General features: G+C 42.0%; 1 protein-coding gene across 1 annotated transcript in view; it reads left to right on the forward strand.

The window, feature by feature from the left end:
- The first annotated feature begins 8,125 nt into the window (after positions 1–8,125).
- Positions 8,126–19,564, forward strand: part of bcl11ba (BCL11 transcription factor B a) — a 29,552-nt gene continuing 18,113 nt past the window's right edge. Inside the window, exons 1-2 of the mRNA XM_068339629.1 lie at positions 8,126–8,276; positions 13,879–14,364. Coding sequence (XP_068195730.1) covers positions 8,222–8,276; positions 13,879–14,364 — 541 coding nt within the window. The 5' untranslated portion in view covers positions 8,126–8,221. The remainder of the gene's footprint in view (positions 8,277–13,878; positions 14,365–19,564) is intronic.

Raw genomic sequence — 19,564 nt, forward strand, 5'->3', positions numbered from 1 at the left:
CCAAAGCAGTCCCAATTCTAGTTAATGAATTGTAATCAATCAATTGCAATGAAGTGTGTTCACTTCAAACCTACGTCATAACCCTTTTGTTGTTTTGCAACATCTCAAATATTTGAAATACTATTTTCAACCTGTTTTCTCTTACATTTGTTTTTCTCAGAAATTGTTGCTCAGATATCTGAAGAGCGCCACAAGTTTTGGTTTATTTCTATATTCCACATGTGAACACAGTCTAATTTATTAGCACACGTTGAGTCAAAGCTGCTGTGACAGTCTTGGCTTTGCACTGAGGATTTGCTGCTGAGGGCTAAATCCTGGCAAACCGCAGAAGAAGATTTGGGCTCCATTTGTATTTTTGTTTTCGCGTCGTTAAAACCTTTGCAAAGCATCATTTCAGAAAGGATCCCCATTAAAATGCATTTGCAAACGTGATAAAACTATAGATTGTGCGCCAGAGCAGCGTTTGATGATGTAACTGCTTTGGAGTCTTCCACACAAACCGAACCGGACCGTGTGAAGTTGTGTTTTTTTGTCGTCTCCCATCTGGACGTGAACGAGACGAGGAAGGACCTCTGAAGCGATAGTAGTGAACGTCTAAAGCCATAGTGTTTCCTCACCACTGGTGTGCTTTGCACTGACCCTCGCTGGTCAGACCGCTTTGAACCACATGATGTTCACTCGTCTGTCTGTGGTTCACTCACTATTTCATTAAAAGAAATATTTTTTTATCCAGTCATGTCATTTCACCACTTGATTGGAGCTTTCAGACTGTTTGCTGCTGTTTCTAAAGACCTGTGGAGTATTTTCTGTGCTTGTCTGTGTGTGAGAGAGACATTGATCCAGCTTTAAGCATACAGGTAACAGGTCTTGGTCCGACACGCTGCTAACTAGCTGAACCAGACTCTTCATCATTTCATTGTTTTCTGTACTTCTAGTCTCTGTGGACTTAAAGACTCGGTGTCAAGAAGAAGAGGAAACTGGTTCTCCACCTGTGAGAGATTAAAGTTGATCTCATTTCACACCTACAAATGGTTTGTCGTTTATCTGTGAATCAGCATCTCTCCTCCATAGAGAAAAGAGTTCACCCTCTTCTAATATTCTTCTCAGAGGAGAATGTTTTACTGGGTCTTTTCCATTTCCACTGCTCCTGGTCCTGTAACTGATTCATAACGGAGTCATTATTTGAAATATTTTTATTTTTGACAATCAAGCTTTGAAACTTCAGATTCTTAATTTAGAGGTGACTAAAATTAAAACCCCTTTAATCCCTGGATTTGTTATAATAATGGCCCTCTGAAGGAGTCCTCCTTCAGAAATGAGATGTTTCTACAGAACGGGAGCAGTCCTGACCAGAGAAGGTCAACCAACAGTCCAAGCTGCAGATCCGAGCTGAACCAGTTTGGAACTGAATGATGACAAAACATGCTTTGGCGTGTAGACGCTAGTTTCTGCCACGTGACACGCATGTTATAAAATGACTGCATCTTAGTTTGTATATTCTTGCTCTAAAACGAAAAGTTCTTGCTTTAGAACCCCATTCCAAGATGCTCCATCTGCTGTGTGGCACAGCGCCACCAAGTGGAAACAGGAACTGTCACATTTGACCCTTTTATTCACCTTGATTAGCCTGTTGAGCATCATGAGCTCAAATTGAGGTTGAATACATAAAATAAATCAAGCTTCTTACACTTTTTTTAAGCTGTTGAAAATTAAAAAAAAACAAAAAACTATCTCTGGAGAAGACATTTCCGTCTACATTTGACTTGTCTTTGAGAACAAAGGGTACAGCTATCAATGCTTGAGGAACAAGCTGGAGTGAAGTATCTTGACTGAATAGACTCAGTATAGTCAGCTCCTTCATTTAACGCCAAATGTTCAAGTATTAGACAGGTCCCAACCTGGCTTCCGAGATTGGACAGACCAGTAATGATGATAAAATGTTTGACATGGGAAATGGAAAAACATGAAGAGCATCAAAGGTGAGATCTGGAAGGAGCTAAAGGCTACAACAACTCTGAAGTTATTTTTTTTAATCTCCTTACTTTCTCTTCCATCCTTACATCCATCTCCTGTCCTCAGATATTTGCCCTGACAGTCAGGAAACTGGGCAGGAGAGCTCCCCATGCCAAAAGACATCATGTCTTACACACACACACACACACACACACACACACACACACACACACACACACACACACACACACACACACACACACACACACACACACACACACTGACCACCTGTGCTAATGTGGTCAGAGACACACACACACACACACACACACACACACACACACTTGATACCAAATTTGCAGGACTGGAATATTCTGGGTCAGGGCTGGGAGGTCTGATGAAGATAAGGTGGGACATCGACACTGGGCCTCTTCACTGCTCTCTGGTCATCTGTGTGTGTGTGTGTGTGTGTGTGTGTGTGTGTGTGTGTGTGTGTGTGTGTGTATCAGGTCTGATCAGAGCTGATTTTGTCACATCTCTGCTCTCAGCAGCGTCTCCTGACAGGCCGTCAGACCCCCACCAGGAGAATGACCACTGAGGTGGGTGGAGGTGGATGGAGAGGCAGAGACGCGGCTGTCAGGCTTAGGGAGATGGAAATCATCGGGACGTGTCTATGACTTGGAATGAGTTCTCAGAATAGTAAAAAGATTTGATGCAATTTGTTTTGGCATGCTACTCCTCACATTTAAAGTAGGTTATAATCCCATAGAATATAATTCCCAGGTTGAAACTCCTCCCCTAACAGAAAGCTGACCCCTCCCACATGAAAATAACCCAAATAATTCCATTTCTGTGCAAACTCGACATTTCAAAAATGTTGAAACTGAATTCAAATCTCACAGAACGATGTCTCCTGTACTTAAAACCTCTTCACTGGTCATTGCATCACTCCTTTGGTAATATAACCTGAATTATTGCACACACTGCACGTATTAGTCATGTTAATTCTAAATCTGTCATGTGACTTTATAGTATTATCAAGTTTTTTGTTATTGATTTAATTAAATAATTAATATCAGTTATAGAATTACAGTATATTTAATAAACAGGTTATTCAGTGGTACTTGTACAACAGTGACTGCGTTCAGCTGTGCATTACTGATGCTCCTAAAAATGTTAATCACATTAAAAGAGCATTTTTGACACGCTTGATGAAATACCATCGATTTTAGAGGATGCAGTACGCTGTAATAATCTTTAATCCTGAAGTTACAGTAAGAAAAATATATTGGATTACCATAAAAGTGACTTAACATGTAAAGAATGGAGCTGACTTCCAACCATTCATGTTTGGTCTCAGTATCTCAAATTTTTATGAATCATATTTTGTTTTGAATGATAATAATTAACATATTAATAAAAACAAAGCAGCAAAATGCGTCAGAAGGGATTGGGCCCTAATAAATCAAAGTAATTAATGATTAATAAAATACCACTCAAACGTTTGTGTTATATAGTTATATAACAAGTACAGAAATATTATATTTATTGTGAATTTACTGCACCATTAATTGTGTAATGAACGGCTGACATTGTGACAGCCCTAACAGCAAATGGAATGTGTTAAACTTTGTCTATAAAATTAATATTTTTAACAAAATTTTTCTGTTTCACTTCAGCCAACACACTTAAAAAATTATTTTAACCTTTTTATAATTTTAGAACAGAGGCAAATGTTTTTTTTAATGCTCTAGTTTCTATGTGTGTTGTCACTGCTGTTCATTGTATTGATTAGTGATTCCATTGGTTAAAGTGACTGTCATGGAGAAGTTCATCTTTTGTTTATATTGGAAATAAACTTACAAGTATTCTTCACAGTTCTTAGTGCACTTTTTTGTTGTTTCCCTCACAACCAACATGCAGAACATGTTCCATAATTTTGGTGGAATTAATGATTCTAAAAATAGAACTGTTTGAAATGAGTGGAGGAAGGTGGAGAGGAGTGTGTTTCTGCCTCTAACTTGTTCTAAATAAGTCAGTGATTAGCAATTTCACATTAAAAGGAATCATTTAAACTTTAATATGTGTAATCATGCCTGAGGGCTCCAGTGCTGCACCGCCTGCAGCCCCTCTGACAGGTGCATTCCATTACGAAACACTTCACTGACGACCTGTAATAAAACCCTCTGAATGGTTTCTGTAGCAAACCAGTAGAACCCAAAGAGGAGCATATGCCCATATGTTGACACACACACACACACACACACACACACACACACACACACACACACACACACACACACACACACACACACACACACACACACACACACACACACACACACACACACACACACACACACACACACACACAGGAAACAGTTCTGCTGCTGTGGCGGCGGCTGGCCGCCAGAGGGCGGTGTTGTTTTACGAGTTGAGCGTGACGCGTCTTCAATCTCCTGCCGGGATGAAGAGTAACGGGATGAAGAGTAACGGGATGAAGAGTAACGGGATGAAGAGTAACGGGATGAAGAGTAACGGGATGAAGAGTAACGGGATGAAGAGTAACGGGATGAAGAGTAACGCCCCACCATCTGACTCTTCCTCTGCTTTTCATGACTGAATTGAATTAAAAGGAAACAACGAACTGTTTGAAGGATGACACCGACATGATGGACCTGTTGCAGCTCATCCATGAACAATTAAGATTGTACTTTTTTGTAATTATTAACGACTAAATTATATTTTTACATTTTTACATTTTTTCCTGTTTTTTGTTTTAAATTTTCTGTCACTCAGGGCTGAAGTGCGTTTCCACTTGCGGGTGTTTTGACGTGTCTCCTGGTCCTAACCAGTTTCTAAATCTTGGTTTTCAGGTTATGGATGATCACAGATGACTTGAACATCTCCAGGAAATAGACACGAAAATCTATTTCCTGGGGATTTCATGAAAATTTTGCGATATGAACTAAACTTTGTCTGAAACTTGTGATGCTGTTACCAAGAAAGAAAATTAATTTTCCGTTTTAGGATCCTTTTGCAAGAAATTTCATTATTTCAATCACAAATTCTTGGTTTTGTTTAATCAATTTTGCAAATTAAAACGCAGTAACTAAAAAATCACATTCATCAATGAACTACTGCCCAGTCTAAAAAAATTATAACGTTAAAATTTTAGATTGACAGACGTTAAATCAGAGATTTGTCCCATATTGGACCCTGTTTTGGTGGTGGGGGGGTGGGGCAGAGTGTCCCTCTCCCCTTGTCAATAACATCGATGGACTTAATTGAGAAATCAGTTTTAAAGTCAGATATAAAGCGCAAAGGAGCCAATCAAGTTTCAGGGCACAGAGCGCATCCGGGTTGCGATGCTGGCCTGGAGTTCCATTTTGCGCGTAATCCCACCGCAGTGTCAACTGGTAACCTGGGATTAGGCCTGCGTAAAGGAATAGACACCACTACATACCAAAAACATTAAAACCTCGATAAACAATTATTAAAAACTTTTTTTTGGGGAAAAATTTCAGCTCTCACATATTCTAAGAACGTCAGCCTGAAAATGTGCGTAAAAACGCGCTCCTGGTGTTTCTGTTTGTGGATTCAACGTGAGCGCAAATGAAGACAGCCTGCCTTCATCCACCGAGCGCCTCAAAGCGGCTCTAATCTCATATCTTCATATAAAAACATGCAAGAAAAAAAAAGCCCACTGGCACCGATTTGCGCCTTAAAAAATATGATTTACATTTCAACGTAATGCTGTCTGTCGGCTGTTATTGTGACAAAGTGCTGCATGTATCCCTCCCCAATAAAAGTGGGAGTTCTTTTATGCGTGACAAAGACATTTTAGACGAACCTGCCATCCTCTTCTTTTTCTTATAAATAAGTATGAGAAATCTATTTACGTCCTCCTGCGGTGTTCTGCTGGAACCAGGAGAGGCTTCGGGTTATGGGAGAGAAACGCGTGAAGGTATAGAAAGAGGAAGAGATGGAGCAGGAGGAAGGAGAGAGGAGGCAGGAGCCTCCTGGAGGCGACAGAGAAGGTGGTGGACCCGCGAAACGCGGGTGTGAACGCGCGTTTCGGAGTTTCAGATGCGGCAGAAAAAAGATTTTAGGAGTGTTGTTGTGATCATGGATGAAGAGCTGGTTGTGTTTTGTAAAGGTCTGCCTCTCAGGGTTTCATCACATTCACACTGAGACACCCCCCCCCCCCGTTCCGCTCCGGGACTCTCACCCACTCCGTCTCACCCTTTAACCCCTCTGGCGCACACGTCACGCGTAACGCGCGGTTCATCCGAGTTACTAAATCCCACTTTTTACCTTGGAAATCAGAGCCGGGCTTTATTTTAAACAGTGGGGGCAGAAATGTATCCATGATCAACACACACACACACACACACACACACACACACACACACACACACACACACACACACACACACACACACACACACACACACACACACACACACACACACACACACACACACACACACACACACACACACACACTAATTTAAATCCTGTGTTTGCTCCAGCCTGAGGTCAACGTCACACCAACCTTTTTATTTGAACTCATATCGTTTCCTTGAACTCAACTGATTCCTGGTTTCTAACATTCATGTTTATAATTAATAACAGATAAAATAGAGCCGATAGATCGATCTTTGAATTTAGAACCACAGATTCCCCTCATGCGTAATGATTCAATAATATGAATGAAAATGAGGACGTTTGATGGATAAATGTGTGTGTGTGTGTGTGTGTGTGTGTGTGTGTGTGTGTGTGTGTGTGTGTGTGTGTGTGTGTGTGTGTGTGTGTGTGTGTGTGTGTGTGTGTGTGTGTGTGTGTGTGTGTGTGTGTGTGTGTGTAGGCCACATGACGCGCCGGTTTCAAACATGAATCTGGTTGTCATAATATTTAGTTTTTGGTGATTTTTTTTAACAAGCTGCGGTATAAACGAGTCGGATTAAGTTGTGACCATTAGATGAAGATCTCGAGTGACGTCACGAATAGACGTGTGTAACAAAATCGTTGAACTCATTAATTATATGAATAATTAGACAATTTACACTCGTTATCCAACAAAAAAAGCGCGGAGTGACCCGTCACTACCCACTGCCAGCCAGCGCGCAGTTTTTATCTTATTCATTTTTATTTAATTTATTTATTTTAACGGTTTAACGCTAATTCAAACTGGTGGAAAGTGTCCAGTGTTCAGTGCCACCCCCCCCCCTCCCCACGAAATGAAACTGAACAAACCTCATTACCAGTGATGGGACACCTGCAGAGACACCGAGGCGCTCAGACCACTAGAGGTGTGTGTGTGTGTGTGTGTGTGTGTGTGTGTGTGTGTGTGTGTGTGTGTGTGTGTGTGTGTGTGTGTGTGAAAGCCACCACTAGTCGCCCCCAGTGCTCTTCAGTCTCCACTCTCCTTCTCGCCACACACCGAACGTCACGTCCGTACTTGAACTTGAGTTTTTCTGCCATTGTCGGAGCCAGAGAGCCTCACGGAGCCGCACGGAGCCTCACGGAGCCTCACGGAGCCTCACGGAGCCTCACGGAGCCTCACGGAGCCTCACGGACCCGCACGGAGCCGCACGGAGCCGCACGGAGCCGCACGCAGCCCCGGGATGCGGGACCCAGCTGCTGGCGCAAAGAGCGAGAAGAGGAGCGCTCCGTCCTGAAAGTGGCGCACCGGGCGTCGGGTCAGACTTAGAAGTCTTACCCGCCCCCCCCCGGACGACCAGCGCTGCCAGCGGAGCAGAATTAAGTGCCCACGAATTGGCGACACATCCAGAAGTGCAAAGAAGAGAATTGGATCCGTTTTGAATCCACTTCCACGCGTGAACCGGTGCCGTTTCCTCCGCCACCTCCAGCCCCGGACGCGCGGACGCAGGTAGAGACTGACCATCAGGTGGACCCCACCGCCACTCCGCTCCGGCCCCCCTTCCCCCACCCCATCCACCCCCCACAGATGATGTGACCGCCACGGACACGCAGTCGGACTATCCTCCCCCCCCCCACTGACTGAAGGAGAGGCGCGCCTCATCCTCACCGACCGGAGCGCACGGCTCTAGCGCGTCCGCCGCAACTCGATACCGGCTGGGGAGGGGGGGTGGGGGAGTCATCTGAGCCGGGGAGCATTTCGAGGGGGTGGGGGGGTCACCTGGTGGTCAGCGAGCCCGTCGGTGGACCGGGGGAGCAGGAGGAGGAGAGCCCACCGTTCCAGCGCTGCTCTCCGGGCGATGCCGGTGTAGATGCCGGGGCGATGTCCCGACGCAAGCAAGGGAAGCCCCAGCACCTGTCCCAGAGAGACGCTCCATGTGAGTACAGAGCCGCTCCCCCCGCGCACACATCTGGACAGGAAAATAGGAATATTTACAACTTTGAGCAGAAAGTTTGACGCAGTGAGAAATGAAAAACGGCCTGAATTTACTTCTTTAACTTAATCGTTTCTGTGCGTAACGATTAAAGAACATCCGTCCCAATACTTTATCGATTCAGGACTCGTTCTGTTTCTGCTTCTTGTGATAATTAAAGTCGAGTCCAGGCTTTGGGGAGATTTTACGTTAAAACTTCAAATTTAAAACAGCAAAATTTAGTCGTTAATTAAATTTATAAAACTTGTTCTCTTTCATTTGCTATTGAAGAACGCAAATAAAAATAAGTCATTTTAAGAAATTCCGGTGGGCCTATTTAGTTATAAATTATTTTCATCTTTAAGAAAAAGTTCGACCTTTTATTTTAACCGTTTAGATTAGGATTAGACGGGATTGTTTCAGTTTTTACACAGAAAATCCATCAGAGATTAAATAAAGTGACGTGAGGACTCTGTGGGTCTCTTCACGTCGATTTATTTGTGTTATTATTGTATATAAACTAAATAATTTAGTGCCTGTTTCTGTTTAAGTGTGATGTTTTATTGGTGGTATTTTCTTACTGCACCAGTTCAGATCCGTGGGATTATTTCTAGATTTGGATTATTTTACGCACAGACAGCGAATCACCCACGGCCACACCGCGTCTCTTTACAGAATGTCCCCGTAAAATAGAATGAAGATGTCTTCATGTGAATAATTATTAAGAAGCTAAATGTGTTTAGTGGGAAAGAAAATTCACTTTCATGAGAAAAATACATTTTTATGTCTCAATATGAACCCAAACCGGACGCGTCCCTGTGCCTCAGAGAACACACCTGAACTTAGACCACTCTCACCACTGCAGGCGTGAACACACACACACACACACACACACACACACACACACACACACACACACACACACACACACACACACACACACACACACACACACACACACACACACACACACACACACACACACACACAACACAGCAGCTCCACGCTGGATCTCAGTGGGTTAAATCAAAGTTTCCACCAGTGGGTCTGAACCAGGAGGAGGACAGGAGACACTGGTGCGTCTCCAGCTCACCGTCATCCTGCTGAAAGAACCCTGTTAGATCAGTTGTTTGCTCATTCGGTTCAATAACTATAAAACCAACAAACAAACAAACAAACAAACAAACAAACAAACAAACCCGCTGTGAAGGAAGTTTGCCTGTAGACGAGCGTCTGAGCACTGGTTTAGGGTCAGGCTTCATCTGTTCCTCCTAAAAGGCTTGAAATATTCACACACACACACACACACACACACACACACACACACACACACACACACACACACACACACACACACACACACACACACACGCACGCACACACACTAGTGTTAGTGTGTGTAATAACAGATAAACATGAGTTACCGTCACAAGAAGTGTACAGAGAGGCTAATCAATTAACTTCCTAGTGCATGTGTGTGTGTGCATGTGTGTGTGTGTGTTTGTATGTGTGTGTGTGTGTGTGTGTGTGTGTGTGTGTGTGTGTGTGTGTGCTAGTGAAGTGTAAATGCAGTGTGTTAGGGGTGTCTAACCTGTCAGTGTGATTCTTTATTATTCAGACTCCAATGAGATGCTCTCCACTTTGGCATGCATGAGTACACACATGAACTAACACACACACACACACACACACACACACACACACACACACACACACACACACACACACACACACACACACACACACACACACACACACACACACCCATGCGTGTTTTTCTTGAACTCTGTCAGGAGTTCAATCAGAGCGTTTTAAACCTGGATTTCTCCTCGTGATGCAAACGAGACGCCGGCGCCGTCGTGTTTCTACACGACCGGATGTCGTTTCCTGAGAGACGACGTGTTTCTAAAGACGCAACAAATTATTGTGTGAAGGTGACGTTTGTGATTGGGTAGACGCGGCCTGGTGGAGGCCTCAGATGGACACAAAGTTAAGACGGCGTCTGATACCGAGTTGAGCCTCAGGTCTGATCTACAGGCTTCCCCTCATTAGGAGAACACTTTAAAAGTCTGGAGACGTTTCAGCTCCAAGAGAAGTCAACCAAGATGGCGTCAGTGTGTCAGGCCGTCCGTCTCTTCCTCAAGCTGCTTTTTTACCCTATCTCTATTGTTATTCTCATTTTCATGAGAACACTGTTAGCGCTGCGCTGGCGTGTGATCGTCAGACCTTTGCTCCATCTGAGATGTTCTCAGGTCCAGAGAACCGAGCCTCACGTTCCCCCGGCGTTAGACTCCACTGAGAGTGTTTTTGTGAATTATTTCACATCATGTTTTTAATCTGATTTTATTTCCGATTTTAACTTTAAAAAAAAAAATTGTTTTATTGGATTTTTATTTGATGTGTTATATAACTGCGTTATGTTCACGGTTTTCAGGCGCGTCTGTTGTGTTTTTATCTAGTGACTGTGCAGCTCTTGTGTTGTTTAAATTGTGCTATAGAATAAAGTGGACTGGATTCTGACGGACAGACGTTTAGAGTCGGCTACACGACCACATGTTTCAGTTGTTTCAGTTGTTTCAGAGGCACCAGCTGAATCAGCTGTGAGTCTTCAGGAGACTTTGGATGTCTGTTCTGAAGCCTCCTGGACGAGAGGTGAAACTCCTTCAGACCTAAATGGTTCCAACCTCCACGGATCAGGATGATCTGATGATCTGATGATCTGATGATCTGATGATCTGATGATCTGATGATCATGATGATCTGATGATCTGATGATCTGATGATCTGATGATTCTGATGATCTGATGATCTGATGATCATGATGATCTGATGATCTGATGATCTGATGATCTGATGATCTGATGATCTGATGATCTGATGATGGGTCTCCACACCTGCTTCTGTTCTGTGGAGAAAACCTGAGTTTCGTCTCACAAACACCAGAGACTAACTGCTGCTGATCTTTGTGGTTTTATTTTCCGTCAGGCAGATTCGCTTTTTTTTTTTTTTTTGCGTAGGCGTGTGGAGACGGTGAACACCTGAGCTGTGCAGACGGACTCTCTAAATAACCTCCTCTCGTGTCTGTGCCCCCACACCCCCCCACTCGCTCTTCTTACTGTCTTGTCATTGTCTCTCTCTCTCATTCTCTCTCTCCCTGCTAGGGGGCGCTCTGAGGCTGTCAGTGCTCTGCCTGCCCTCCAATGAGAGGGACTGCAAATGTGTGTGTGTGTGTGTGTGTGTGTGTGTGTGTGTGTGTGTGTGTGTTAATCAGATCAGATGTCATCAAAACAACCAATACCACATTCCCCTTCTAACTGTCAACACCTGCAGTCCGACCGTCACAATGTCTTATTTATGGAATATAAGTCCTGACGTGTGTGTGTGTGTGTGTGTGTGTGTGTGTGTGTGTGTGTGTGTGTGTGTGTGTGTGTGTGTGTGCATACAGTGTAGTGTGCAGCTGCAATTATAGTTTATGGAAGCGACTGCAAATACACTCTTTTCTTTCCCGATGTAGTAAATTATTAATATTTTTTATTAATTTCAGATCAAAACAAGCCTTATTCTATTATGTAACATCGTGTCTTTAAGTAATTAATCATGTTTTGAAAAAATAAACATTACAGTCCAGACATAGTGGATAAATACGTCTCATATGCGTCTGAGAGCAGTAGTAGATTTATTATTTAGGGGTTGAGTTCTGTAGTGACGTTTTTATCCTGTTTTCAGCTTTTTTTTAATGAGAATCACTTTTTGTTTTTCTCTCTTCCTCCTGGTTCCACTGTAACGAATCATCTTCCTCTTCCTCACCTCAGTCAGACTGAAACAAACGTTCCTCCCACCGGTTTCACGTGGTCAGCCTGACTGAGACCAGACTGGGGGGGTCACCTCAGGGGGGGAACTCACATTTATTTTGATGCACAGAGCTTCATTTCACATCAACTTTGAAAACTAACCAACCTTTTATCATCAAAACGTTTCTGTAAAATGACTCAAATGAAAATAATAAGAATAGCAGTGAAAATTCTGCTGTTCAATACGTAACCCAAGTTCTATTACAGTTATTATTTTACACCCCCCACCCCCCCAAAAACACTATATGAAAATGTTGTGGTGGTTCAGATGTGTACAAAAAAAACGATGAAGATTTTTTTATAAAATGATTAAAATGATTTAAGATATAAGAACATTTAAAAATAAATATGTGTGCGTGTGTGTGTGTGTGTCTGTGTGTGTGTGTGTGTGTGTTACACTTCGCTCATATCTTCACGTGTTTGAAGTGAAAACACCACAAAATCCTGTTTTGTTTCTTATAAATCTGATTGAATGTTTTAATCTTTCCACTCTCACACAAATAAAAACACACATGTGGTTTTCTTTGTCCTGAACCGACAGGAGCTCCTCTGGTTCTGGAAGCGCTCTGCAGCCTTTTATGAGTCAAAGTGGTGAAAAAGTAAATAGTTATTTGTGACACACTCATACGTCGATGACACGTTTCTGTTCTTCTTCTGACTTTGGCTGTGTGATGCATAACGTGTGTGTGTGTGTGTGTGTGTGTGTGTGTGTGTGTGTGTGACAGCGTTACTTTCAGTGTGTGCAGCTTTTTTATTCTGGTTTCCTCCTCTAGTCGAGTGTGAACGTTGTGTCGTCTCACACACACAGCAGGTCTGTTGTGTGTTTGACTTATTGTATTTTAATAATCAAGTCTTTATTGGTCATTATCGCTGTGGATGGACTTTTTCCAGGTCGCTGTCGTTTCTCTTTAAAATGTTTATTACTGGAAAAACACACTGAACGCCACGACTGTTCATTTCAGTCAGACAGATGGCTGTAGCCTGCAGGCCACAAGCACACACACATGAATGCAAAAACACACACATATGTGCACACACACATGCACACACACACACACACACACACACACACACACACACACACGTAGACACACTTCTATATGTGTACACACAAACAGGACGTAACGCGTGACAAGTCGGTAACCGGAAATGTGTGTTGAACGATTTTGGACACTTTTGCACTTCCTCAGAGACTTAAATGGATTCTGTAGTCATGGCAACCAAAAAATAAATAGAAAATAATGATGAATAATAATGATTCCAAAAAACATTTAAGCATCATCTCCTCTCAAGTTTTTTTCCATTAGTGTTCAAGATTATTAAAGCGATAAATACGTAAATTACAATCAATATTGCAATCAATGTTATTTAATAGTTTTATTATGAAGTAAATTATGTTATGTATTTATATACAGTATACATATACACTGTATACAGTATATATATATATATATATATATATATATATATATATATATATACTGTATATATACTGTATATAGACAGATAGATAGATAGATAGATAGATAAATAGATAGATAGATAGATAGATAGATAGATAGATAGATAGATAGATAGATAGATAGATAGATAGATAGATAGATAGATAGATAGATAGATAGATAGATAGATAGATAGATAAATAGACTGATCGATCTATCTATCAATATAGCTGTTGAATCACCTGATGTCTTTTCTCTCTTCTCATTGGACAGCGGAGGCTCAGTATCCAGATGGCCGCATGCATCCCGACCCGCTACCCCTCCACTCTCTCAGCCCGTCTTCCCTCCAGCTCGGCCTGCTCCCCCACCCGCTGGAGCCCGGTCTGGCCCCCGCCCTGCCCCCCGGCCTCCACGCCGACCTGGACCTGCTGACCTGTGGTCAGTGTCAGATGACCCTCCCGCTGGGCGACATCCTCCTCTTCATCGAGCACAAGAAGAAGCAGTGCCAAACCCCTGCGCTGGCCAATGGCTGCATGGACAAGATGAACGACCGGGACCGGGGGGGCGGCGGCGGAGGAGGGGGGGGTCCACTCCTGCAGAGGCTCCATCACCACGGGCAGCAGAAGGAGCTGAGGAAGGTGGTGGAGCCGGTGGAGGTCGGCATCCAGGTGACCCCAGAGGAGGAGGTGGGGGGAAGGGAGCGGAAAGAGAGGATACCCCCTAAAGGGATTTGCCCCAAGCAGGAAAACATATTCACAGGTAAGAACATCGTTGTTACATACGATATATGCAATTTCCTCCGGGATTAATAAAGTATCTATCTATCTATCTATCTATCTATCTATCTATCTACGTGGTTAGTTGTGGACAGGATTTTCTGCACTATAAAGCGCAGCTAAAGCGTTACTTTTCTCAAAAACCGACAGTGCGCCTTATAATCCAGTGTGCTTTATAATCCAGTGCGCCTTATAATCCAGTGCGCTTTATAATCCAGTGTGCTTTATAATCCAGTGTGCTTTATAATCCATTCATTCATCTTCCAACCCGCTTAATCTGCTAATGCAGGTCGCGGGGTAGCCAGTGCCTATCCTGGCAGTCTCAGGGCGTGAGGCGGGGGACACTCCGGGCACGACGCCAGTGTACCGCGGAGCCACATAGAAACAAACAACCATTCACACACACTCACTCCTATGGTCAATTTGGGACCGGCCAATCAACCTGAAGCGCATGCTTTTGGAGGTGGGAGGAAGCTGGAGAACCCGGAGAGAACCCACGCAGACACGGGGAGAGCATGAGAACTCCGCACAGAGCGGGACTCGAACCCGGGTCCGCCGTGTTGTGAGGCGGCAGCGCTAACCACTGCGCCACCGTGCCGCCCAGTGTGTTTTATAATCCAGTGCGCTTTATAATCCAGTGCGCTTTATAATCCAGTGCGTTTTATAATCCAGTGCGTTTTATAATCCAGTGCGTTTTATGCAAAGGTTTTTTGAAAAATTGTTTTTACATGAGTTAATTGCACAAACAGGTGCAAGTCGAGTTGCAGTCCATCCATCCATCCATCCATCCATCCATCCATCCATCCATCCATCCATCCATCCATCCTTTCCCACCTTGCTGACGTGGGTCTGCTGCAGACACCACAGGCAAGAGGCAGGGTACACCCCCGGTGCGTCACCAGTGCATTGTGTTGCCAGGGACCAACCAGTGTTATTTATGTTTTTAAATATTATTCCTAACTCTGTCTACCCCTGAAGTGGGTTTCCCACCTTTTGTAATAATTAGACCTCAGTGGTTCCAGAATGAAAAGTAAGTTTTAGATTTCCTGTGTTTTTAAAGCTGTCAGTTGGTTCATTTCTGGAGAGACGGGGAGATTTCACCTCTCATCTGCAGACCATCGCTGTCTTTACATCCTTCACCGGACCTGATTCTGATTTTATTACTACCTTAATGCACAGATCGGGTACGAGTCATGGACATGTAGAAACCCCTGCTACTGGAAACGGTATCAGAAACATCTTAATCAGATTCTCTACTGTGGATTCTATTGAGTTTAAGTGGAAATGCCACTGAGTCAAAGTGTCGTATGTAGATGTGACTTTTGGTTAAAGTTGTGTCCAATCTGCTCAGGAAATATTCCAACAAATTTAAATTAATGGATTAGATTTATACAGCGCTTAATCTGGATGCTCAAAGTCGCTTTAAAGTGGATCCATAATTAATTCTGTCCTCATTCACACTTGGTGATGGTGAACTACATCAGCGGGAGCGGGAATCGAACCGCCGATCCTTGAATCACTGGACGACCTGCTGGACCACTGAGCCGCTGCCGCCCCTGGAATTATTATACAGTTTTATAAAGAAACAGAAAAGAACTTTAATCCTGGTTTGATCCAGCTTGGACTGGAGCTCTGGGGCTGATGTCCATCCTACATTTGATTCACCTACAGCCTACATCACATGTGTCAAACTCAAGGCCCGGGGGCCAAGTGTGGCCCATCAGAGAATAAAACAGGGGTGTCCAACTCATTTGCACTGAGGGCCACATCAGCATCACGGCTGTCCTCAAAGGGCCAGATGTAACTAATAAATGTAACTAAATGTAACTCAATGTAATGTAACATGAATGTAACTACTACTATTTCCTTACAGGAATTAATAAATGTTATTATGTTTACAGTTAAATAACTCTGAATTTCTGACTGATTCTAGTTCCAAACATTACAGATAGACAGAAAAAACATGTTTGTTTGTTTCTCTGTTCTAACATAAATCCTTTTCATTTGTCAGGTTATTAAACCCACAGAACTCCATCAATCAAGGATCAAACTATCAATCAATAAAGAAAAATGACATCAGACACAAGTTAGGACGTTAACTTTGTTCAAAATATTTTTATCAGAGTTAAAAGGGACTGAATTAGTGCATCGTGGAAAATGTAGTTTTGGTCAAAGCACACTTTTGACCTATCTATTTTTAGGCACTCTGACCTTTAATACTCTTGCAGACCACATAAAATGATGTGGAGGGCCACATTTGGCCCCCGGGCCTTGAGTTTAACACATGTGATAAAAGGTCAGAATGTCTAAAAATAAACAGGTCAAAAGTGTGCTTTGACTAAAAACAACATTTCCCACAATGCAGTTATTCAGACCATTTTAACTGACAAAAACGTGAACAAAGTTAACGTCCTAACTTGTGTTTGATGTCATTTTTCTTTATTCATTAAGGAGTAGTTACATTTATATACATTACATTGAGTTGCATTTAGTTACATTTATTAGTTACATCTGGCCCTTTGAGGACAGATATTATGCTGATGTGGCTCTCGGTGAAAATGAGTTTGACCCCCCTGGCCCACATGTTAGTGCCCTTGGGTGGGATAGTGAACCCTGTGTTGTTCCCCTGGTGTGTGTGAATGGTCACTACTCTGAATGAACAGGTTGTGCCTAGAGGTAAAACACCAGAGGTGTGTGAATGTTAACGTGTGAACGGCTGTGAAGCTCTGAGGGGTCGGACCAAAAGAGTCCATTTAAAATTAACAGATAAAAAACACACATTAGTATTAGATGCAGGTCACACAAATGACATGATTTGGTATTTGCATGATGCATTCCAGTAAAGACCAACTGAGTCGAGCAGCTTGGTGTTGGTCACACTGTCAATGATTATAATTTAGATCATTTAAATGTGGGCAGGAAGAGGCTTTGGATAAACTTTTATTATCTCTATTATCTCCCCCAGCAGTGAGACCAAACCAATTTAATATATTTTATATAAGAAAAAGTAAAAAAAAAAAGAGTTTTTATGGTATGAAAGTCAAGTTTTAATTTTAATGTTTAATGGTTTTACATTTTAAACATTACTAGTATTTAATTGAAGAAAAAAAAAAGACAGTTCTTTATGACTGTCATAGAAAAAAGAGAGAGATTTAAATCTGCACATGCGCACAAAAAGAACTACCTTTTCAGAGTTAAGAATGAGTTAAGAGTTTTTCTGCCACGGAAAGACACAATCACCTAATTGCAAGTCTTTCTTTTATTTGAAATTTTAAATCTATTTTCAATATTCTTTTTACATTAGAGCTCTGTCTTAATATTTTCCAGGACACACCCCTCTAAAACTTTAGAGTAAAATCCCCCTGACATTATATCAGAAATGCACCAAATTCATCAACAGCAAGTCAGTTATAATAGAGAGGTTCAAAGTCACCTGATTTAATAAATAGTGAATAGTGAATAATGAACATGAATAGATCTCACCTGAAAGTCACTCTAGATTTTGGCTTGCTCTTTAAAACACTGTTTTACAACACAGTGTTTACAACAATGCTGTGCAGCTGCACAGCAGAGCTATGCAGCTGCACAGCGGAGCTATGTACTGTAAACCACAATAGACGTGACGCTCCACTTCAGCTTGACGTGAACAAAGAACCCAATAACGGCCCACAGTTTGTGCAGCGCTGCAGTCACACATCTGCACTAATGGACTGGTGTGGATATATTATTAGGGTGGCATTGCTTATAATTTGTGCACAAATTTGTATTTCCTCAATATGCTTCTTCCACATGGTTTGGACGACTCCTATTCACGTAATATATCTTGAGCAACATGAAAAACATTTACATATCAGCACACACACCACAGCACCTGTACCTGATGACAATTTATGATTCAGAATTACTCTGTATTATTTGACAATTTCAAACAGGAAATATGTTCATGTAGCACCTTATGAGCAGGAAGGCAGGACAGAGGGGTTAATTCATGGAACCAGGGTTTAATTTGGAGAGGACACACTGAGCTGTGCTCATCATCACCAGGGGACTCAGATATGAAACGTGGAATTTTCTGTTTCCGACTTTTTCGGAGCTTCTTCTCCAGTAGGTTCTTACACTTTCATTACCTGGTGAAAAAGAGTGAGAGTCAAATGTAGTGAAGAGAAGAGAGGGGGGAGAGAACAAGGGAAAATGATGGTCTTCATGTTCACATGTGACATGATTTATGGTATGGCCACCACAACATAAGGTTTTACATAATTTAATAGTGTTAAATATACAATAACACTGTAAAAGAATATAAGAACTTGTTTCAATAGTTCACCAAAAATACAGAAGGTGCATTTTTATTTAGCCTGGACCTTCAACAAGACAAACCTCTTCACCTCACCGACATTAGAATTGTCATTATTTACAACTTTAAATAAAATCATTGTGATCAGTAGCTTGAAATCCACCATGATGAGGATCGTAGAGGCAGACAACAAATTTTCAAAAAATCTTACTGATAATGTTTGTCAAAAGTCATCAAGATGTTCTGATGATCAAACAGAGAATCAGAGCTCAAAGAGCTGCGTCGGTGTAGTTTAGTTCATCCTTTAGTCAAACACGTCTGTTTTCACCCTCCTGTAGGTTTATCATCTGAAATGGTAGCAAATTCACCTACAAATTTGACCTGGGTAAGAATTACTTAATACTTGAAGTGACATATTCTTACCAGCAAATTGAATGTCGTAGGCCTGTTGAAGGTAAAAATAAGAGAAAAAAAATACAATAAACATGTCAGAAGCTTTAGCATTTGTTTTAAATTACAGTATTGTCTGCACTATGAGGTGCATTTGGTTATAAGGCGCACCTTCAATGAATATCGTATATATACAGTATATACATATATATATACAGTATATACGTATATACGTATATATATGTATGTATGTACGTGTATGTATATATATATATATATATATATATATATATATACATATACATATATATATATATAAATAACATGCAAACTCTCCACAGAGCGGAACTCAAACCCAGAACCGCCTTGCTGAGCGGCGACAGTGCTACCCACTCACCAACTATATGAACTTTAATGGTGAACTGCTTCTTCCTTAAAGAAGCAGTTCACCATTAAAAAGAAACTCCACAAAAACCAATTATATTTCATTAATAGCATA

Source organism: Antennarius striatus, chromosome 17, assembly GCF_040054535.1.
Source record: "Antennarius striatus isolate MH-2024 chromosome 17, ASM4005453v1, whole genome shotgun sequence".
Classification (NCBI taxonomy): Eukaryota; Metazoa; Chordata; class Actinopteri; order Lophiiformes; family Antennariidae; genus Antennarius; species Antennarius striatus.